At 37.5% G+C, this 22,704-nt stretch overlaps 1 protein-coding gene across 11 annotated transcripts in view; it reads right to left on the bottom strand.

Moving 5' to 3' along the window:
• The window catches only part of VPS13B (vacuolar protein sorting 13 homolog B), a 436,747-nt gene that overhangs the window by 282,943 nt on the left and 131,100 nt on the right, over positions 1-22,704 (bottom strand). For all 11 annotated transcript variants that reach the window (XR_009728432.1, XM_061373228.1, XM_061373222.1 and 8 more), the window contains 2 exons: positions 21,815-21,949; positions 20,752-20,925 (listed from right to left, as the gene is read on the bottom strand). Coding sequence is in view for 10 of the 11 variants with exons in the window: in XM_061373228.1 (XP_061229212.1) it covers positions 20,752-20,925; positions 21,815-21,949 (309 nt within the window). In the remaining variant the exon portion in view is untranslated. The remainder of the gene's footprint in view (positions 1-20,751; positions 20,926-21,814; positions 21,950-22,704) is intronic.

Raw genomic sequence — 22,704 nt, 5'->3', positions numbered from 1 at the left:
TTGGAGAAAAAAGCTTAAGTTAATATATTTGATATTTTTTTTACAACATATTTGCTTCATCAGTACTCTTAAAATTAATAAATACACATTTAATAAACTAATTCCTCCCTATCAGCATTATTTATGCTGGTAAATAATGCAGTACCCAGAAGTTATCACAACGTCAGCTGGATGAGGACAGTATCTATAACCCAGAATAGACACTGACTTAGGAGATTGTCTTTTCCTCACCGAAGATTGGACAGTCTCTGGCATTTGAGAAGGAAAAAAATAACCACAGAAAAAAAACTGCATTTGTTTCATTTAAGTGCATTTTAATACCTTAAGCAGGCAAAAGAAATCTTTATTCTGGAGAAGAACCACCAAACAAACAAAAATCCTTATTTAACACACGGACAAGCTCCAAATCCCTTTTGTGAAATCTCACTGTGGGGTAGAAGCAGCATTTGAAACAGCACAAAAAATACCTTTAAATATACTTATGTCTTAAGCAATAAACACATTTAAAACTGTTCAGCTACAGAATTCTACTACGTTATTGATTTTCATATGGAAAATGTATGAGCAGCATATGTAAAACTGCTCAAATCATTTTGCTGTTAAACAAACAAGCTCATGCCCAGAGGGGACAGAATAAAGTAACTGGTCTCCTATGATGAACAGCATTAACTTGCTCTGGCCTGCCAAGTCAGTAAGCAGTGTGAATTTAATGGCAATTAGCTGAGATCAAAGTTGAAGTACCGTGAACAAAGTAGGTAAAACTGACAGTATCAAAGAAGGGAAGTATATCACGGGTGACTGAAAAAAACCTACTTAGATTTATTTAGAATGTTTGGAGCTGTTAATAGAAATGGACAGATCCTTACACAATGTTTATTTTCAAAACAGTATTGCTGATTAAACTGATTTCTAGGAGACTGCTTTCATGGGTAAACTGGTCAAAAAACCTGATAGTGAAGTAAACTATCCTGTAATAGCTCCCATTGTGGACACACTGCTCAGAATGGTATTTTCTCAAGAAATTCAACTCTAAGTCAAAGGCAAGCATTTTCCCTCCTACCTGGCGAACAATTTATCAGACATTTAAAGCAACAGAAAAAGTTCACAGGCATCAGAAAAGCAGAAGGGGAGAGAGTTCATGTGGTTTACATGCAGTAGGCTTTAGGGACTACTAGTAATAGGAAAAATATTCCTCATTAAACTTACATGTCTTAATCAAGACTGACATAAAAACCTATAAATTTAAATTATAAATGATCAATCTGAGTAAAACAGCTTTAGGGTTGGGGGGTTGGGTTTGCTGGTTTTTGTTTTGTTTTGGATTTATTTTTAGGGCTTAAGAAGACCTCCACTTCCACATATCATAAGCAGGAATTCCTATCTCAAATATAAGATGCATTGAAAAACCTACAGCATGCTCACTAATTCTTAAAATATAACTACTATCACTATAAAATTTCAGACTTCATGTAAAATCTTCCAAGCGAGAATCTGACAATATTCCTATGGTAATTCCCATAATATTTTGTGTGGATGGTAACATGTATTTTTACAGATTAAATGATACACAGAGAAGTTAAATAATTAGCCAGGACCAGTAAGTCAACAGAAGAAAAAGGAATTAAAACAAGACACCATCTTTCTACTGTAACCACTAGCCAATTTTTTTAAATATAGGTAAAATAATAAACAATAAAAGCAAATTGAAATGTTGCTTGAATTAAATTCATTAAACTAAGGGAAAAAAATGACCAGTGTAATAAAGAGCAATATATTTTTGACCTTGACCTGAAGGGTAAAGACCCAGCAGTTCTTCAGCAATTAGTCAGTGAGAGATTTGCTTGAGCAAGGACTAAGTTTCTCAGAAGATCAAAGATAACTGGTGTTACACTTTGCCCTAACCAGACCCAGATTCACACTTTCCATTACTTATTTACATTGATCTTATGACTACTTTTATAGATGCATCAGAATAAGTGTGCTTTTACTCTTTTACTAATATTTGTTTAATTAAGTTAATTAATTACAGCTTAACTGAAATATTGTACAAAAGACCTCACGCAGTTTTCAAAGTGTAGGCTGAATCCTAATCCCTTTCTTTTAACTAGCAGTGAGGATGAAGTCAATAAATTGTCAATTAATAACATACTTGCTTTGATGGCTCTTCAGTAATTTACTTTCATACCACTTCATAAATTTTAGGAAAACTTCTGGGATCACTGATACAGTACCTCTGCCATGGGAAAATTTGGTTTAAATCTGCTCTGCTGCCAATAAACCAATAAGACTAACTGGCTGATAATCCTCCCACACTACAATGTTTAGGTACATGCACTCAACCAGCGAAAGTTTAATTTGTTCCGCTAATGGCACAGAAAACTACTCAGACTTATTCACTATATAAATTTGCACTTCAGCCTGCTACATTCTGTTACTCCTTAGGCAGAAAACTCAAGCTATTGAATACTTTGCAATTCAGATTATTTTATCTTTTCCTTGATCCAAAGCATAACAATAATAATAGACACTACCAGTAACTTAATATTAAATGGCACTTCACAGAAGAAACATACTAGAAAGCCTTAGAAAAGTCTGAACATTATTTGCCTTGGCACACTGACCTGCAAGGCACATTCTACCACTGTAAGTCAGTGTAACATTACTCTTAAAGTACCACAATAAAAGCAGTGCTCCTAGCCACCTTCTGCATAGCTCAGGGTACCATACTTAATAGCTTTTGTCTGGAATTTCTAGTGGAATGATATATATCATTATGAGGTACAGCCTATTTGTTTGGAAATCAGTTTATAAAAGCACACCAGAAATTTAGTAAAGAAGCCATATGAAGCTCAAAATACTGATTTTCTTTAAAGTTCAGCCAACAGCATTGATACAGATTTACATAAACTACATCTATTATGTATAAAATAATGTGGCATGCAAACTTCATTGAAGTGTTGCCCGTGTCATATAGTCATGACAACTCAAGGCCATGTGGAGTCATGTAAAAAATCCTTAAAAGAACTGTGAAGAAACTATTATGTCATAAAATATTTTATTATTGTCCTATTTTATGAACAAACTACTGAAGAACATCCATCAACTACCACTCTATTTTCTGTCCTGCTGTATATATATGGAGAATTTGCATTTCCCCAAGAGATGTCAACCACGCTGCCCTGGTACTGACAGAAACTAGGTAGGATTTGCCAAAAAAACACCAAGTGTTTGGCTGGCATTCTTCCTGGGGTGTGAAAAACCAACTGGAGATATTCCAAAGGGACTGAGTTATGGATAAAGGAATTAAAGAAACTGTCCTCCTGTTCTTCTTGTAATCCTCTGGGAAACAAGCATCAAGAGCTGAAAACACTTCTGTTTTCTCTCACATTGCAGCTCTCTGAAATATTTATAGGGGCAGGTCAAACAATGTCCTGTGGACCACAAGATCATTTCTCTAAGCTTTCTCCCCAAATCTCAACAATATTGATAACATCCTATTCACAGATACATTGAGAATAGCTATCTTGTTCTCTCCTTACACTTTTACCCATGCACATCTATATATACATACATCTAAACATGAAGATAGCTGGGGGAAAATTATGACAGCTGTCTGACAAGAAGTAACTGAGTGCTCTCACTTTTTCTCAACTGCAATTAAGAAATTAACTCTGGCTGTTTCAACTTCTAATTCTGGCATTCCAGTTTAAGAAATTAATGGTAGGAAGATGTCTTTATCATTCCCTGAGAAAAAAAAAGAAAAAAAAATCTCGGGAAAAAGAATAAGGACTGTGAGAATAAGTGAGACTGTAAGGTGGGTTACCTTCACATTTTTAATAGTTAAAAGAACTTTGTTGCACTGGTTATACTTCCTTGAAGTAGCAGCTGTAGGGAGGCTTTTATGTTCCAAAGCTGTTGTGAGTCAAAGCCCTCTGCAGCATGAACCCCTAACAACTATCCACAAAGGCTAGGTCAAAGGCTTGGAAGCATGCAAACAGCAGTCCTACATGCTGGCTGCTACACTATGAGCCAATAACCTCCCCTAGAAAGAGCATTAAGAAAAAGGAACACACAGAGGTATCTGTATTAGACAGAAGTGGCAGACCTTTGAGATTTTCTAACACTGGCCCCATGTTGGAAAGTGTGGCAGGAACTCAGATGGTGCTTTATTTCCTCAAAGCCAGAATCAAAACGATGTTGGTAACTAATACCGAGCTATAGTGGCTCCCAGTATAACAGCATTTACTTGCGAGTGCTTCACTATGGGACCTCACAGAAAATGAATGAAAAACATCTTGTTCCCTTAACATTACCTCATACTATTTTTATACAAGTACACTTCTTAATTACTAATTTCTATGCTCTTAAAAACAAATGTTCTGAAGTCACTTACTCAAGTATATTCACACCTCAATATACAGAAACCATTTATTGAAGCTAGCTGAGCTGCTGCCATTTGAGAAGAGGTGACAAGCTGTGGCAGCTAAAGCCAAATAGAGCCAAGCCACAGTCAAGGCTAGATAGGTTAGTACATCCTTCTTGGAAATATCCCTCCATCATCTTCTCGGGGCAGCCCGTTAAGAGTACGTCGGTGGAGAAGAGCAGTGCAAACCATTCCAAAATGTTCCACTCTTCGCGACAGTGTAAGATAACCACTGTCCTCCCAAGCTACGTAGAATTGTTTAGGTTGGAGAAGGACTTTTAAGATCATCATGCCCAACCATTAACTCAGCACTGCCAAGTCCGCCACTAAAGCAGGTCCCCAAGCACCTCATCTACACATCTTTTAAATACCTCCAGGGATGGTAACTCTACCACTTCTCTGTGCAGCCTGTTCCAATACCTGACAACCCTTTGGGTGAAGACATTTTTCCTAATATCCAACCTAAATTCCCCCGGCACAACTTCAGGCCAGTTCCTCTTGTTCTACCACTTGTAACATGGGAGAAGAGACCACCTCGCTACCTTTCAGGTAGTTGTAGGGAGTGATAAGGTTCCCATGAGCCTTCTCTTATCCAGACTAAACAACCTCAGTTCCCTCAGCCATTCCTCATAAGATTTGTTCTCTAAACTGTTCATCAGTTTTGTTGCCCTTCTCTGGACCCACTCCAGCACTTCCATGTCTCTGTTGTAGTGAGGGGCCCAGAACTGAACACAGTATTCCAAGGTACGGCCTCACCAGGGCTGAGTACATGGGGACAATCACCTCCCTGGCCCTGCTGCCCACACTATTTCACACAAGTCAGGATGCTGTTGGCCTTCCTGGCTACCTGTGCACACAGTGCTGGTGTGCATTACCTGTGCACACTCACATTCAGGTCCTTTTCCAGCCACTCCTCCCCAAGCCTGTAGCATTGCATGGGGCTGTTGTGAACCAAGAGCAGGACCCAGAACTGAGCCTTGTTGAGACTCTTAAAATTGCCCTCAGCCCATCCAGCCAGCCTGTCCACATCCGTTTGTAGAGCCTCAAGCAGATCAACACTCCTGCCCAACAAAACTTACTGAGGGTGCATTCAATCCTCTCATCCAGACCATTGATAAAGATATTAAACAGAACTGGCCCCAACATTGAGCCCTGGGGAACACCACTTGTGACCAGACACCAACTGGAATTAACCACAACGCTTTGGGCTCAGTCATCCAGTTTTTTACCCAGCAAACAGTACATCCACCCAGCAGCCAGTTTCTCCATCAGAATGCTGTTGGGAATGGGGTCAAAGGCTTTACTAAAGTCGAGGTGGAAAACATTGACAGCTTTCTCCTCCTCCGCTAAGCAGGTCCCCTTGCCACAGGAGATCAGATTAGTCAAGCAGGACCTGCCTTTCATAAACATATGCTGACTGGGCCTGATTACCTGCTTGTCCTTCACATGCTGCACATCATGATGGCACTCAAGCTGATCTGATCTATAACCTTCCACAGTGCCAAGGTCAGGCTGACGCACCTGTAGTTCCTTGGATCTTCATTCCAGCCCTTCTTGTAGATGGGCATCACATTTGCTCACTTCCAGTCAACTGGATCTTCCCAGTTAGCCAAGACCGCTGACAAATGATGGGAAGTAGCTCAGTGATCACTTCTGCCAGCTCCCCTAGTACCCTTGGGTGGATCTCATTTTGCCCCACAGACTTGTGTGTCCAAGTGGTGTAGCAGGTTGGTAACCATTTCCGCTTGGATTACATTCTGCTTCATTCTGCTCCCCACCCCTGTCTTCCAGCCTAGGGGGCTGGGCACCCAAGGAACAACTGATCTTAATATTAAAGATTGAGACAAAGAAGGCATTAAGTACCTTAGCCTTTTCCTCATCCATTGTCACTGTTTACCCAAAAAAAGAAATCCAATTAAGGACGGAGATTCCCCTCAGCCCTACTTTTGTTGCTAATGTATTTATAGAAATATATTTTATTGTCTTTTACAGCAGTAGCCAGATTAAGGTCTAATTGGACTTTAGCCCTTCTCATTTTCTCCTAGCATAACTTCACAAAGTCCTTGTAGTCCTGAGTGGCCTGACCCTTCTTTCAAAGGTCATAAACACTCCTCCTTTTAATGAGTTCCAGCCAAAATTCTCTGTTCACCAAGGTCAGTCTTCCCCGCCAGCACATGGGACCTGGTCCTGTGCCTTTAAGATTTCCTTTATGAAGAATGTTCAATGCCATTACTGGACATCTCTGTCCTTCAGGACTGTCTCCCAAGGGACTCTGTCAACCAGGCCCTTAAATAGGTTCTGCTGACCCCCTTCTCCTTACTTGTCCAAGAATTGAAAACTCCTATCATTTTGTGATCACTATGCCCAAGACAGCCTCCAAACATCACACCACCCACAATTCCTTCTCTATGCATAAACAGGTTCAGTGGGGTGACTTCCCTAGTTGGCTCACTCACCGTGTCAGGCAGTTATCTTCCTCATACTTCAGGCACTTCCTAGGCTGTTTCCTCTCTGCTATATTGTATTTCCAGCAGACATCTGGTAAGTTGAAGTCCCCCATGAGAACACAAGCTAGTAATTGTGAGACTTCTCCCAGCTGGCTACAGAGTATTTCATCTGCCTCTTCATCCTGGTTGTGTGGTTTATAACAGACTCTCACCATATCTGCCTTGTACTTTCCCCTGATTCTTATCCATAAGCACTCAATCCCATCATCATCATCATCATTAAGCTTGAGACAGTCAAAACATTCCCTAGCACACAGGGCTACTCCACTGCTTCTCCTTTCTTGCCTATCTCTTCTGAAGGGATTACAGCCATCCACTGAGTTAGTAGCCATCCACTGCAACAGTCTAGTTGTGCAAGTCATTCCACCATGTTTGCATGACAGCAACTATGCTGCACAATGGCTTCCAGCTTCTCCTGTCTGTTGCCCATGCTGTGTGAATTGGTGTAGATGCGCTTCAGTTGAGCTATTGATCCCACCACCTTTTTGGGGGGAGAAGCCCTAATTCCTATGCAAACATTCCATTCTCAGGTGCTTCTGTTATTTCTAACACACCACTAACTCTTGCATCTTTGCTACTGTATGGATTCCTCTGCCACAGAGATGGCAGATCAAAAGAACATGATAGCACACCACCCCTCAAACACTGGTGTGCTGCCCCCATGGCCATCTCTAGTGAGCCTGGGTTTATCTCCTTCCCCCTTCAAATCCAGTTTAAAGATCTTTCAATAAGCCCTGCTAATTCTTGTGCAAAGAGTAATTTCCAAGAGATATCTCCAACCCCTCTAAGTAGTGCTACCTTGGACAAACATAAATGAAGATTTTAACCGTCATACTTCTACCTCTGAGGTGGATTATTCTTGCATCTCAGTTTTCCCATTAACACAAAGGAATGCACGATCTCTGAGTTCGTGACCGAATTTGCTGCCATTGGGTAGAAAACACCTGTTCCTTCCATCACTATTCTGGGATAGTGATTTTCCAGAGGAAAAAACAAGTTTGTATGGTGCATGTTAGAGATACCCAGTTCCAGAAAACAGACTGAAATTAAGGACAAGGAATCATTAATTCTACTTGTAACAGACATAAACCCGAAAAAACTACTTGATCAATCTCTGAATGGTCCTTAAGTAAGCATCCCTGCAGTTTCAGCAGCAGTCTCAACTGCTGCAAGATTATTATGAGTATACATGGACAGATACAACATGGATACTGTTGTCTGCCCCCAAAGCACAACACAAAAGCAAAGTTCATGTTGTTCTTACAGATGCTTCAACAAGCAAAAGTGGATGTTCCTGCTCTCACTCACCTTATGCCATGGCAGCTCCTACAATTCCTGCAGCAGAAGAGCGGTTACCTCTGTACTGCTGACTTGGAAAGTCTAAGGATACTTGAGACGCAACATCTGGCACTTCATATCAAAAATCTGTGATTGTGATAAAAATATCTGTGACTGTGATCCCATTCAAGTGTAATGGAATGCACACTCTTTGGCATTGTGCAACCATCTGAAGAAAAATTAAAGTTGAATAGTTAATTTCCTACATGTCTACCTTTTCAAAGGAAACATGGGATCATGCTGTGAAGACAAAGAACCTGGCAATGCAGGCATCTGCAAAAAATTTTGCTAGCTGCAACATCCTAACAGTGCAAAGAGGCAGACATCCTTTTAATACATGGCTTTTACAGGCTATTATACCCTTACGTTCTTAGTGAAGATGCAGGTAGCATTTTTTAAACTGCTACCCTTACATGTGCTTTGATAGTTTATAATTCTGTAAGATCACTACTTCCTCATTACAAGCACAATAAAAGTTACAGAAAAATCTGTGTATTTATAACAAAGCAAATAAGGTCTTACAGTTGGAATAATCTGTGCATTAAAAGTGTGCAAAAAGCAAATAAATACTCTGATTTAGGACCTAAATACTTAGGCCCTAGATGTTGAAACGGCTCTTTAAAACAGAAAGTCTTGAATTGAGGATGCAACGATTAAAGTAACACTAACTTGGTTAGCAGTAAATGATCACATCTCCTTTCAGACTAAAAATGTAGAGAACAGCTAGAAGCTGACATCTCACTTCAACATTTTACAGCTGCTCTAAAGCAAAGACTTTAGACATTTGAATGCATGCATGCATTCTTATTTTCCCAGGATTTCAAAGTCCACATCCAGGCTGTTGCTCAGCCAATATAAATGAGTAATTCAAGGAGGGCATGACTGCTTCTTGTATTAACTTGATAAAGATGTTCCACTCGAAGTGCATCAACAGTTGTGTTAAGTCATCCCTTTCACAGGCTTATACTCATTCTGTGTTATGTTATCGGTGAAGAAACAAAAGAGTATATTATTACAAAAATCTTTACACTAAATATAATAAGTATTTAGATTATTATTATTATATTTTCATTATGCCTGCCTTAAAACATCAAAATACAATCAAATAAACCTTTCTTATTTCCTGGTTTTCAATTAAAAACAATTTTATCAACTGACTGCAATCTGCACTCAAGTTTCATTTCATTACTTTTGGCATGCAACTTAAAGGAATGATATGTTCTCTTTAAAACACACACATCTATTTTCAGATAATTCCATTATACTGAAGATTACTTTATATCCATCAAGTTTTGCAAAAGTTGATTTAAAAACAAAACTTTAATATAATAAATAAATTTTAAGCTTACCCTTTAATAATGAATCTATTATCAAACATGTACAAAACAACTATTATGCAAGAATTTTAATGTCTGAATATATGAATCCAGGGCTTGAGCTAAAATATCTTTAAAATGCCAAAAATACATATCAAGTATCTTCTATTGTATACATTTGCAGATCACAACAGGGAAAGAAGATTTGATCAATACTGAGTTCCTTTTCCTGTTATCACAGCAGGGTCATTGTAAGAGACATCAAAATTAGAGGGAGAAGAAAATTTATGTTCTCCTTTCCTTAACATATTTCCATTTCATAGATAACCAAATATGAACATAGTTACACTAAATATAAAACATATATTGCAGAATTTATTCAAAGCCCAGAGAGGAAAAAATGCCCTGTTTGTTTAGAAGATGATTGATTACATCTGACTGATTACCTTCTATGCCATGGACAAATCCATCACGTGCTCCATAACCCTGTTCAGTGACTAATGTTGAGCCAAACACTGTATTTTAATGCTTCATTAGATCCAATCACATCTTTTATTTTTTCAAGTAAAACTGCATCTATTTACAAAATTTCCATTATTGTCTGCATTTTGGGGGGAGTGGTGGTGGTGTCTGAATCCCTATGATAACCAATTCTAATATTACATTTTATCTTGTATCTAAGCAAAGATTCTGAATAGCTTAAATATTTTTATTCCAGAAATAAGAAAAGAATAAGCACTTCTGAGGTTGGGAGGAGATGGGAAGAAGCAGTCAGACCCCGAATTATTCAGATTATTATTTGATATTCATAGAATCAAAAAAAAAATCACAGAATGGTTAGGGTTGGAAAGGACCTGAAGATCATTTAGTTCCAACCCCTCTGCCATGGGCAGGGACACCTCACACTAGACAGTATCACCCAAGGCTCTGTCCATCCTGGCCTTGGAACACTGCCAGGGATGGAGCATTCACAGCTTCCTTGGGCAACCTCTTCCAGTGCCTCAGCACCCTCACAGTAAAAAGCTTCTTCCTTATATCTAACCTGAACTTCCCCTGTTTAAGTTTAAACCCATTACCACTTGTCCTACTGCTACAATATTGAACACTAATTTTCAGATTACACCTTATTTTCATTTATGGTTTGTATCATATTATTAGAACATGGGGTTTTGGTATTGGGTTGGGATTTCTTTTTCCCTCTGGCATGACAGTTATCAACACTGATATTCACAAAGATACAGATCAAACTCAGATCAGTCTGACCCCTTTCAAGTCTACCTTCCACAGATTTCTGGACATGAGGCAGCATAGTCAAAGCTACTTCTCCACCTTGGCACCGATCCCAGGCAAATGGCCCAAGAAGTGACAGATAATTCACAGGGGCTAAAAGTGAAAGAGTTGGCAGATGCAGGCAGACTCTTTCTGTGCCAGCTGTAAGTGCTGACATGTTTGTTCAGGACTTCCCCTCCCTTCAGTTCCCATTGTCAGGCCAGCCATTCCTGCATGCATAACCATGCAATGTTCTCATTAATTTCAGATAGCACAAACCCAAAGTGATTCACTATTTTGCTTGCAGACACAAAGAATCAATTTTCTAAATCTCTAGGGGAAAATCACTCTTTTTTTTTTTTTCCAGACCCACCTACTTCATCTTGAAAATACATCAGGAATTGGGAAAACACTTGGGAAACCAGACTTTGCATTAATTTGCTAAGCTGTGTGTGGAGCACAGTATTAACAATTAGCAGCAGAACAGTGTTTGAAAGAGTACTTAGGACTCACGACTGCAAATTGCTTTACTCCAGCACATGTTTTTTCAACTAGATTAGGGCAACACCTAAAATCTTCTCTTTCAGACACAGCTTCAGAAAAACAATTTTTTTTTTTATTTTCTAAACGTCTTTCCTCTACTGAAGTGTGTAAATCAGATTAAAATTAAGAATCCAAAATATTTAGCTATTTAATTATATACCCACTCACTCTAATCCTATCACTGCATTTCTCAAATAGATTTAGTACTCCACGTGATACCGAGAATGTCAAGATACCTCAAATATACAGTATTTATGCTTGAAGTTGATGTACTTCAAAATGTGTTATACAGAGATACTCAACATCTAATGCTCGTTACAGAAGTTATTAAATAGAAAAGTTACACAGTGTACTGTGTATCATATTGATTTTAAGTACTTCTGCCACCTTACATCAAAGAATATACACAAGTAACTTGCACATACCAGTTCTATTTCAGTGCACAGGGAAAAGAAAAACTAAATCAGCTCATACATCACAGAAGTGATTAAATGGTCTAAAGGTTAAAAGTGGCTAATGGCTCCTGCCGTACCAATTTCTATACGGTTTGCAGACTTTTGATAAAAAAAGAGATTGATTTTTCAGAACCTTCACAGCACATGAAGAAAATTAAACTAATTTAAATGTTTCCGAAGTTTTATTCATTAAAGATAATCTGTGCAAAATCACTTTTGGTTTGGCCAGCTACAGGAATGTGTCTTAGCTTGGGGCTCATCACTGGGGTTGTCTAATGGAATTAAAAAAAAAAAATCAACATACTACTAAGATTCTAATCTGCTTTGTCTAATCTTGGCTGTGAACTGTTGCTTTCTTCACCATACTAACTAGGCAGTCACTTGGTAATGGCACAACTTTATTTTCTGACCACCAATAGCTATTTCTAACATCATCGAAAGGAATTTCTGTGGGAACTTCAGGACAGTAATACTTGGGCAGAAGGGGACAATGTGGTTGAATATTCACTCTCTGTATTTAAGACTGCTTCCTAAACTATATAAATGAAACTGTAGTACATTTGTTTGTATTGTGTATTTCTCCCTCCCCTGCAGAAGTGTTTTAAGGCCAGGTTGGATGGGGTTTTGAGCAACTTGACCTAGTGGAAAGTGTCCCTGCCCATGGTGCGGGGCTGGAACTAGATGATCTTTAAGATGCCTTCTAACCCAAACTGTTCTATGGTTCTATGATTATATCCAGAACACTGAAATCTTGGGCATGACCTGTAGTTTCTTTTTAATCTACTATAGAGCAGAACCACTAAAATTACTGAGAAAGCAACCTGTAGGTTTAGAAACAAATACAAATTTTGATCATTTCTGCATTAAAAATAATTGAGATAACTCATTTAATGCTGGTTTTCATCAAATGTGCTATATTTCTGTTCAGATATTACTTAATCACTTATTACTAAAATTTGAAAAACAAAAACTGACCTGGCCAAACTGCATTTAGATTTTATCAGCAAAAGTCTACTCATTTTCAGTGATACCTATTTATCATTTCATTAAAAAAAAAAAATAGCCATGTTATATGAATCATTTAGATCATCAAAGCTGTACTGAGACCAATATTATTCAATAATAAAAGCTGGAAACAGTTTAAACACCATTTGAAAGCAAACAGTTACAGTCCCTTATGCCCATGTCTGGGAAGCATCCAAATGAAAGTTAGAGATCTCATGGCATTTTTTTCTAAATGAGTAGGAGCTATCCCAATATGTTGGCTAACATGTATTTTCTCAATTAAAAACAGATTTCAATGTCCAAAGCTATGTGTCAGCAATTGCTAAGAGCCTATGCCTGTGACATTTCCAAAACTCTCTACACCATCAATAAGTATCTAGTCACGCTCAAGTGGAAAAGGTGAATGTATTCTCATAAGCACGTGAAGCACAGCGACATTATCCTATACTGTTATGGAAACAGAAATTATCATTTGAGCCCACCTTTTTTTTTTTTTTATGCTTCATGCCAGAAGTGTTAAATATGATTTTGGTGGCCATATGAAACACTCTGATGCTGCCAGACTGTTAAGTGAACAAAAATCCTATGGAACACACATGCATACATACAAAATAAAGGCAGCAGAAATAATTCCGTATCTGCAATTCCCTAACTTGCACACATTGAATGAGTTAAAAAAGGCTTTTTTTTTCTTTTTAGCTTCTCCTACAGAATTTTCTAGGTTATGTGCTGTTTAAAGAGAAGGTACAATTTACATTATGTCCTTTAAAGCCTGTAAACCTGATGATACCCACCACTCAAGACCTCAAATCTTCAGCTGCCAGTATTGAAGCACAAACTCTTATCCCAAGGACCTAAGGATCAACTACATTACCTATAGGCAGAATGCTGTCATCCTGAGTTTGAAAAAATTAGAAAATCAGGCTATGAGTTTATAATGAAAAAGGAACCCAGAGTTCCAAGTCCCTCATTCAAAAGATTTCCTAATGCTGTGTCTCAGGCTCCTGCTATTTGGAGTCCTCATCTTCACTGTTCAAGTTTTGTTCTTATTTTGACATATTACTGTTAAGAAAAGGAAACTGGAAAAAGGCAAAAGCACATCTTGGCCTAAAGATACTTCTCAGCTTCCATAGTGCAGCTGAACAGTACACCTCAAAATCAGGCTTGAAGGAAAAACAAATATTTTCAGGGGACTTAACTATACAGGCTGACTTCCTAACAACTGATAGGACAGAGAGCAGTCTATTTCTTTCTTCAATACAAATTTTTCAACTACCATTTTACAAAACTCAGAATCCTATTTAGTTACAATTTCAGAATTTTAGGGTACACGTATTGCTGACTGATTTATAGCATATTACAAGAAACTGAATGCAACATCAGCAGAGAGATTAGAACAACTCTTCCCCCAAGAGGATTTGCAATTACATGATGGAAAATTGAACAACTTGCCTTATTTCTGCACTGTATACTTTCTATAACCAGAACTTAACACCAGTTGCCAGAGCTATGCAACCCAACAGTAATGTTAATAACGGAAATAATGTAAATATTAGTGTAGTATAGTATGTCCCTCCCTGATGCTACTCCCATGGACATGAAATTTATAATGCAAGCCAGTAGAGCAACAGACTGCACTTGAGGACAAGTTCACTTCCCTCTTAGAAAAAGTACTAAGTGCTGGATCTTTGTAAGGCACTATATACAAAAGTCATTCAGGTCTGGAGAAATTTTTGATACTTATCTTGGCTGTAGTGCATGACATATTGAGCTGTGAGGGGAATGGGGAGGATGGGGCACACACAAACTGGTGAACGTGGAAAACTAAATGCATTTAAAAAGAGGCTTTTCCTTTCTCAGATTGGTATTAAATTGCATTTACCAGCTTGCTCTTTCCCACACCAATCTCCCTTCCTGAACTGCTCAGTAGCATCACTATCTGCGGCCCCCATTTCAATTTCTGATAAAATGAAAAGATGTCAGAGATTTTCTTTACTACAACTAATTTCAAAACCATAATAGAGAGAAAGGGAGAGGAAAACTGAATTACCACAAAATACTTCCACCCACAATTTCTATAATTCTGAAAGCTTCTAAATATAGCCTTACAGTTCAAGCAGTTGAACTGCTGTTTTTAATCCAATTTTGAAAACTAGAGGACATTATTAGTTGCTCAAGGAAGCTGTGAATGTTCCATCCCTGTCAGTGCTCAAGACAAGGTTGGACAGAGCCTTGGTTCAGTGTGAGGTGTACCCCGCTCATGGCAAGGGGGTTGGAACTTGATGATCCTAAGGTCCTTTCCAACCCTAATTATTCTATGGTTCCACCAGAAAAAATCTTCTAAAAGCATATACTTAAATTCACCCTGCTCCGACTTGAGACTACATGAATACTGTGTTTTCAGTAACTTATACTATTAGCATTCATATTTTTCCAAGGCAAAACATGAGAATAAGCCAGATTTTAAAAGCAATTAAGAGGATATAAATGTTGTGCACTGCAAGAGCACAGATCTCAAAAGACCGGAGTCCTGGCAACTATCATAATCCTTTTGAAATCGTGCATATTAAGATTAAAGATCACTTTGTTCCTCTATTCCCACAACTAGTTGGTATGGTAAAAAGATCAGTCCCCTAGTTTTATATGTAACATCTTTAACATTTGCTCTCCTTTCTGTGCATGTGATTAAATGTAACATTTTGAAATCCCAAAGTTCTGAGAAAAACATAAATCCTTGTCCACAGCTGCTGTTTGACTCTGGAAACACATGCATTTTCTTTTCAAGCATCTACCATCAAAAATCCCAAAGGACTTGAACTGGAGAACACCTGCATCTCTTCATTTAGTTCCAATAACAGAGTCTAAACTTCAAAATTACAAAAATAGATGCTATGTTCAGCTGCAGCTACATTCTGCCCCTAATTCCCGTGAACAAAAATGCTAAGAGCATGAAATCATTCAGGCAAGCTCTGTCATCGAGAGGATAAGATTTTTTGCACCAGAAGCCCAGTGGGAACTTGATAGAAAACTGGCAACAATTACAGATAAAGTACATTGTGAAATCCTCAGGGAGAGAAAAGGAAATGTAATAAGATAGATGGGTATAATTTTTACACATTTATGCCCAAACCACAAATGTGACTCGTCTTTAATTACTCCAATATATTAAGCATTTTTACTCATTCACTGTGTCAAATCTTTCCAAAATACTCCATATTGGCTTATGAATTCTCTTTTACAAGTGTTATTTTTTTATTTACTAGCACAAACATTCACTTAAATTGGAACTGAGAACTTGAAAAATATCATTGTTCCAGTTTTAAAATCCAGATTTTGCAGTATCCCCAGTCTAGGCAGTCAAAATTCAATTAAAAAAATGCCAATGACAGGCTTTTTTAACTGCAAGAAAGGGGGAGTGGGGGCATATACAAGTGTGCATGCATAAAAACGAACATATGTAAAATCGTTCAACTGCTTTCAAGTAAGTTCTAGCAGATAAAAATCTGCTGGTTTATTACAGAAAAAAATTCATGTTCCTCCTGGTACATTTATGGTACTTTTTTCATGCTTGAAGATATGATTCCTTCAGTCTTAAAAACACTTTCACTTAACAAATTATTTTTTCCTTTTGAGGACAGGAAGAAAATGGAGTGATTTTATCTAAATTTACAAAATATTGATAGTGGGAAAAAAAATCCAAAAATCTGTACATTTAAGAAACATATCACTCAAATGAGAAATAACAACTTTTACGAGGTTGCATATTTGCTCTTCAGCCTTCATGCAGCTTTCATAAACTAGAGAAGCCTTCTCACTCTTTCTTTACTCCACTGGGTGTATCAATTTACCACACATAAGCATAATATTAATACAGGTACTTCTGGTTACTCCCTTATTCCACTGCTGCATTACTGAATTCAAGATCAGCTCAAAGAAAACTTTATTAGCTGTATTTTTCATTTTAGTTCCTCTTGATTTAGATGTAACAATGCTCTCCATACAGCGGCTCTGCACGCACTCCCAATTATTCAATATGGCAAAGCCAACAGAGCTTAATCAGCTCACCTCATCTATTCAACAGCTGTTCATAATTAAATACTAACACCAGCGTTCATTTTGCAATCTCCCCTGCTCTCTCAAAGGCCAGGTGAAACAAACAAGCTCTGCAGCTTGCTCCAAGGGTTAATAAAGCCAGCGTTATTTCAGAGAAGAAGTAAGATGACCTTCTAAAGCCCTGCGGTAATGGAATAATCTCCTCTCTTGTACTTATTTTATATGCTGTAGTTGAGATAAAGACTAGGAAGCATATCAACTGATTTTTACAGCTATGCACAGTGATTTCTGGGACAGTTTTTCATATAAGAAAAAAGTATCCTAAACTAAACACCAGTATTTAAGGACTGAACAAAATCGTATTTATATTCTTCGTGGCTAAATACTTCCTCTAACATAGGTGGTTCAGTTTTTCACTGTGCTAATGACACTTTGTGCACCAAACAGTAAAACACTCTTGCTAAGTAATCATGAGTACATGCACTTCTAATATATAATACTTACTCTGTCTGTATATGCTGTACATCACACACTTCAATGCTGCCCTTTTTCGAACTACATTTTATAGTTTTTTTACTTAACTTGTCATCCTCAATGCAGCACAGCACTACTAGAATTGTGATTTTTTTTTTCTCTTCCTCTCAGTAGCAAGAAGTGAAATAGAAGAACACTACTCTAAAGTGTTTATCACTCTAACTATAAATATACCCTCAATCTTTGCAGGCAAGCAGTAAAAGGAAGTTGCACAACCATCCTGATCAGCCTGGATCGTACAATTCAAGTGGCACAAGACAGTAGACAGTTGCTGACTCGACAGGGAGAGGATAGGAAAGGTCCCCTACCTGTTCTCCAGCTAAATTCAAGAACCTCATGCCATCTGCACAACCTTCTCCTTGGCATTCTATACCCAAATAATAGCTTTGATTTTAGATCACGTTGTTTTCCCTTCAACTTCACAGATGTATAATGAAATGGTTACTCTTCCTGCATTAATTTTTATACAAGCAAAAAATTATTAAAAATCACTTACACAGCCATTGTATTGTATTCCAAGATTCTTCCAGAGTACCCAGAAATTCTCCTGAAATTGCTTCTCTTGGTTTTACACTCAACAAAATATTGTATCATTCAGTTCTTAGCAGAGGAGGCTAACCTGCAGTTCTTTAGCTTTGTACAGCTCCAATGCACCTCCTGCCCCGCTGCAGGGATGTGACCATCAGCTCCATTTACACTGAGCTTGCAGTTTTCCGAATCTCGTATATGGGGAGAAGTAAACTGATTTATCCGAGTGCTGTTTGACAACATACCAAATCCCATTCAGCCGGAACTGCTGTCTCCCTTGGCTCTTTTGAGAAATAGTGTGTGTATTTGTAAAGTACCAGCTATACAGGTATTTGTATATGTACTTTGTAGAGTCAGCAGATTTGTCCAACACTGGCCTTACTTCCAGCAATCTGGTATCACTGAACAATTCTAGATGATTTCTCTCATCTCTCCCGGATAGTTTTATTATCTCTATAAGCAGGTTGCACTAATCTCTTCACTCTTCTCTGCAGTCCAAATTCCTATTCCTGAACATTGTATCTAACATCATTAAGATAAACTGTTCAAATAGCACAACTTCAGTACTGCACAATCATCTCTAGTAGTACAGCTTTAGACAGCCTTTTTATTCCCCTGAGCCATAAGTTGAATTTGCTGTGAAATTATACAGTATAGCTTTCTTAATTCCCAGAAATGACTGCAACTGACAGCAAAAGCATTTTTATGCTCTCAAATCACTTCATGTTTTCTCTCCATGTAATTTTCACAGTCATAATGAAAGGGATAGCCATATCTCCGTATTAAATTGCCTTCATTACTTCAGCAAGTATTTGAAAGCAAAGGCTTTAATTAACTCCCTCATCTTTTGTATTGAAGCTGAGACAATTTAAACATTAATGTCTCCTAGTTTTAATTTATATTTTAAAAATCCTACCAAATCATTTGCAGTACACTATTCTTCATGTTTACTGGGACCAAAGCTTTAGCATAGTAGTCAGATTTTCCCTTTCACTTCTCGTCACAGGTGCCACCTTATAGATGGCAGAGAAGCAGAGCTAAAGTCTGAACATGCAGGTCAGCAACTACCACTGAGCGCACAGAATCAGTACAACTTTCCTGAGGCACTTTGGTGGGGGGCGGGGGGGGGAGAGGGAGTGACGTTTCCAGTAAATTTTCCATTCTAAAACCTTAGCATTTTAAAATGTAGCTCCATTCATCTACAAAAGACACTTGTCCATTACAAACCAATTTTCTGCCTCTCAAAGTCCCTGCATATGACTCTGGCCAGCACTTCATTTGTCAGTGCCTTAATTCTCTTAGGCATCTCCTGTCACAAACTATCAAGTACTCTCTACTATCTAATTGGACTACCCATAATACTGATGAGCTAAAATGTATGTCATCACTGTGACCTGTAACAAAAAGCAGTAATTCTGTAGTATAGGTATGCACAGCTCCTTTAAAAATGTAACTAATATTTTTAGATAAAAATCAGAAAGTTAAACTGAAAAGATCCTAAAACTGGGCAGAAAATACAACAATCAATAACAATAAGTATTATTATAATGAGTATTTAAAAGCTACTTAAGGCAACAGGTGCAACAAAGATTTTCTTTAACAAAAAAACCCACATCTGAGTTAACACAGAGACTGTTGAATCATGAAATGCTTTGGGGCAATGCTTTAAGGGCAGGAACTTAAGATAATTGTTATAATAACAGTGCTGTAAACATTTCCAACATGATGCTCTCCAAGAAACATACAAGTAGAGTTCGTGAAAAAATAACCTAACAACTGCTGGAGTGCATAGCGCTTACAAATATTTACTTTGCATAGGAATCAAGTACTGCTTACATAGGCACGGAAAAATTACAAAGATGGTCATAACTTCACTGTTATTTTTCAGACTAATGGCATTCAACCGCCCTTACACATGAAAAAAAATTAGAGGGAAAAAGCACTTTCAAAGTTTATTTTCATGTTTCTTAATATTGGGATCAGCTAATTCTTTTGCTTTCCTTAAACTAGATTATTCTGGGGTTTGTTTTTCTTCCCCTATTTGATTCTACTCTTATCACAGCAACAGGGTAAACTTTAAAGAACATGAAAGCATTGTTTTTAAAATGCACCATACCAACAGCAAAATCATTTCAAAATTCTCAATGTTGCTTAAAACAGACCAGTGTTTTGTTTAAAGCCCACAGAAACGATAAGAATGTCAGGTAAAAGTATTTATGCCCACAAAGTCAACAACACCCTTAAATTTATCCAATCCACTCTCTGAAAATATGAACTTGTTTCTCATTCAAATCCACCACAACACCAAGTTTGATGGTGTCAAATGTGTGCTCTGTAGCATTTTTAAATAACTATTTTATTATTAACAAATTTTATGTCAAATCTTTATTTTATTTATAAATTATGCTGCAAATTTATATGAACCATTTTGAATTCAGTATGTAAATTTCTGTGTAAGAAGCTCCACCTAATAGACACAGGGAAGAAAGAATAAAACTTGTCTTCTCAGCATGGATCCTGCCCCAAAAAAGTTTACAAGAGGTTTTGTATAAATAATTTAAAAGGCAACCAAAATCAACAAACATTCCTTATTGAAGAGGACACATCAAAATACAGCTTTTATGCCTTCTATCTCAAAGTGAGCTACAGTTATAACGTGTCCAGTGTGTGTAAAAGACACTTTGGCATTTGGCACATTTTATATCAAGCCCTCTTTTGAAAATTACATTGGATAGGAAAAATGTAATGTGATACCAGCTTAACAAGAGTTTTGCACTTACCAGAATTATGGCAGTAGTCCATATACTGTGGAATCTGGATTGTAAAGGCTACCAAATCTGGAGCTAAGAGAGATTCTGGCTTTCTACTCTCATTGAGCCATTTACTGCTGTGCAAGTCTCTGGTGTCAGAAGGTCCTTGAATTAAAGGAATCAGCTTATATTTTCCACCATCACCTAAAATAAAGATTAGACTTGTTACAGCTATTAATGTTACAAGATAAATTTTCAACACAGAAACATTCACTAGTTCAAAGAGAATAGCTATTAACATTGTAAGTGCAGAATCAAAATAGGAAACAGAAAGAGCAATCTCATATAAACTATTAAACAACTTCCCGAATGTTATCTTGTAAATGTCTTCACATTCAGGAGGGTTTCAAACAATCAATTCTCCTTAAAATAGTACTTTCCATCCCAACTTTATAAAATAGTATCTTTAAAAATCACCACTGACACAATTTAGACTTCGATACACTATATTTTTAATGTTCTTGACATTAGCTGTCTTTATATATATAAAGAGATCATAGACATTGACCAGAAAAGTTCCTGCATACTCTTCAAGAAAATTCTGTTAAAGAAATTTCAAAACTATTTATCACAGAGCCCTCAAAAACTTCACAATCAAAATATATGCTTGTAGCACTAATGGAAAATGAGACCTTAGGCAATAAACAGAATATATCAAAATTATGCTACATACACAGCAAAATGCAACTATTCTGTGCAATACAAAAATGCAGTTATTCCAGTTTCTTTAATTCTTTTAGATTAACATTACTCTCAGCGGGGGGGGGGAAATAACAACAAAACAACCAAAACCACAAACAACACCAAAACACCTTTAAGCTTTTATTCAGTGTAAAAATTGACAATACTGGGCCCAGACTAGATCATCCTGGCACAATTAACAATAAAAAAACCCTCAAACCAGAATACAAAAACCTCTCTCTGATTCATAGGAACAATGAGTAAATTCTTGTTTCAGTAACTCTCCTTGTAAAAAGCAAGGCCAATTCTCCTATACAGGCAATAAAGTTTTACATGGTCCAGCTGCACATACCTGGGGCTTTGGCACAAATTTTTATTGATCCCACGGTCCCAGAGGCGCATTTGACCAATGATGTGCCGCAGTACTTCAATTCAACATTCTGGATTGAGCCCTCAAGAGTTGGCAGGAGATTCTTAGATTTCACACCTAATAAAAGAAAACTGCAAATGTACTAGCCTGTTGAATTTAAATATTTTTATATTCCTTCACCAAGGCATTTAAACTTAATTATACTTTAATTATCTACCTTAGATGTTCTTATAGCATTTTTGTTGTGATTCACAGTTTTTAAATGGAAGTGAGAGAATGCCATATATGGGCATTTTAATACAAACAGTTACGCATAAAATATATAGAGGTACTGTGAGGAAAACACAAGGCCACTTAGAAATTGGAATAAAAATACGTATATATACATATACATTCACTTTTGTTTTCACTTCGTAAGCGCCACCTCTGCTATTCTCTTTCATGTTTTTATTGTGACCTTTTCATTTCAGGATCTCAAAATGACTTAAGTGTTTTCAGCTTACATTTAGACAACAACATTTTACTCAGTAGCAACATAAAGCATTAAATCTGTACAGCTGAACAGCACAGAAGGCCAATGGCGCACTTGCCATTTTTCAACGGAAACTGGAGTTCTTAGGTCACAACTGGAAACAAGTTTTGGTGGTCTTCCCTCAGCAGCCCCCATTTGTGCACACCACAAAACTACTGCACAGGTTGGAAGAAATCAGTGCTATTGGCAGTCACTTCTAAAGAGCTGCCTAGAACCATGGAAGCAGCAGCAGGGGATCTTACAAGTCAGGACTGAGATATGCTGGCAGAGCTCAAGGGCAGCCCCCAAAACAGCCCCAGAGCATGGGCGGAGGAAGCCAGCCCTCCTATCTGTACAGCAC

This window comes from Neopsephotus bourkii, unplaced genomic scaffold (genome assembly GCF_033783945.1).
Source record: "Neopsephotus bourkii isolate Nb327-2 ecotype Australia unplaced genomic scaffold, CSIRO-AGI_Nbou_v1 NB_1630, whole genome shotgun sequence".
NCBI lineage: Eukaryota > Metazoa > Chordata > Aves > Psittaciformes > Psittacidae > Neopsephotus > Neopsephotus bourkii.
This window is presented reverse-complemented; position numbering and strand designations above follow the sequence as displayed.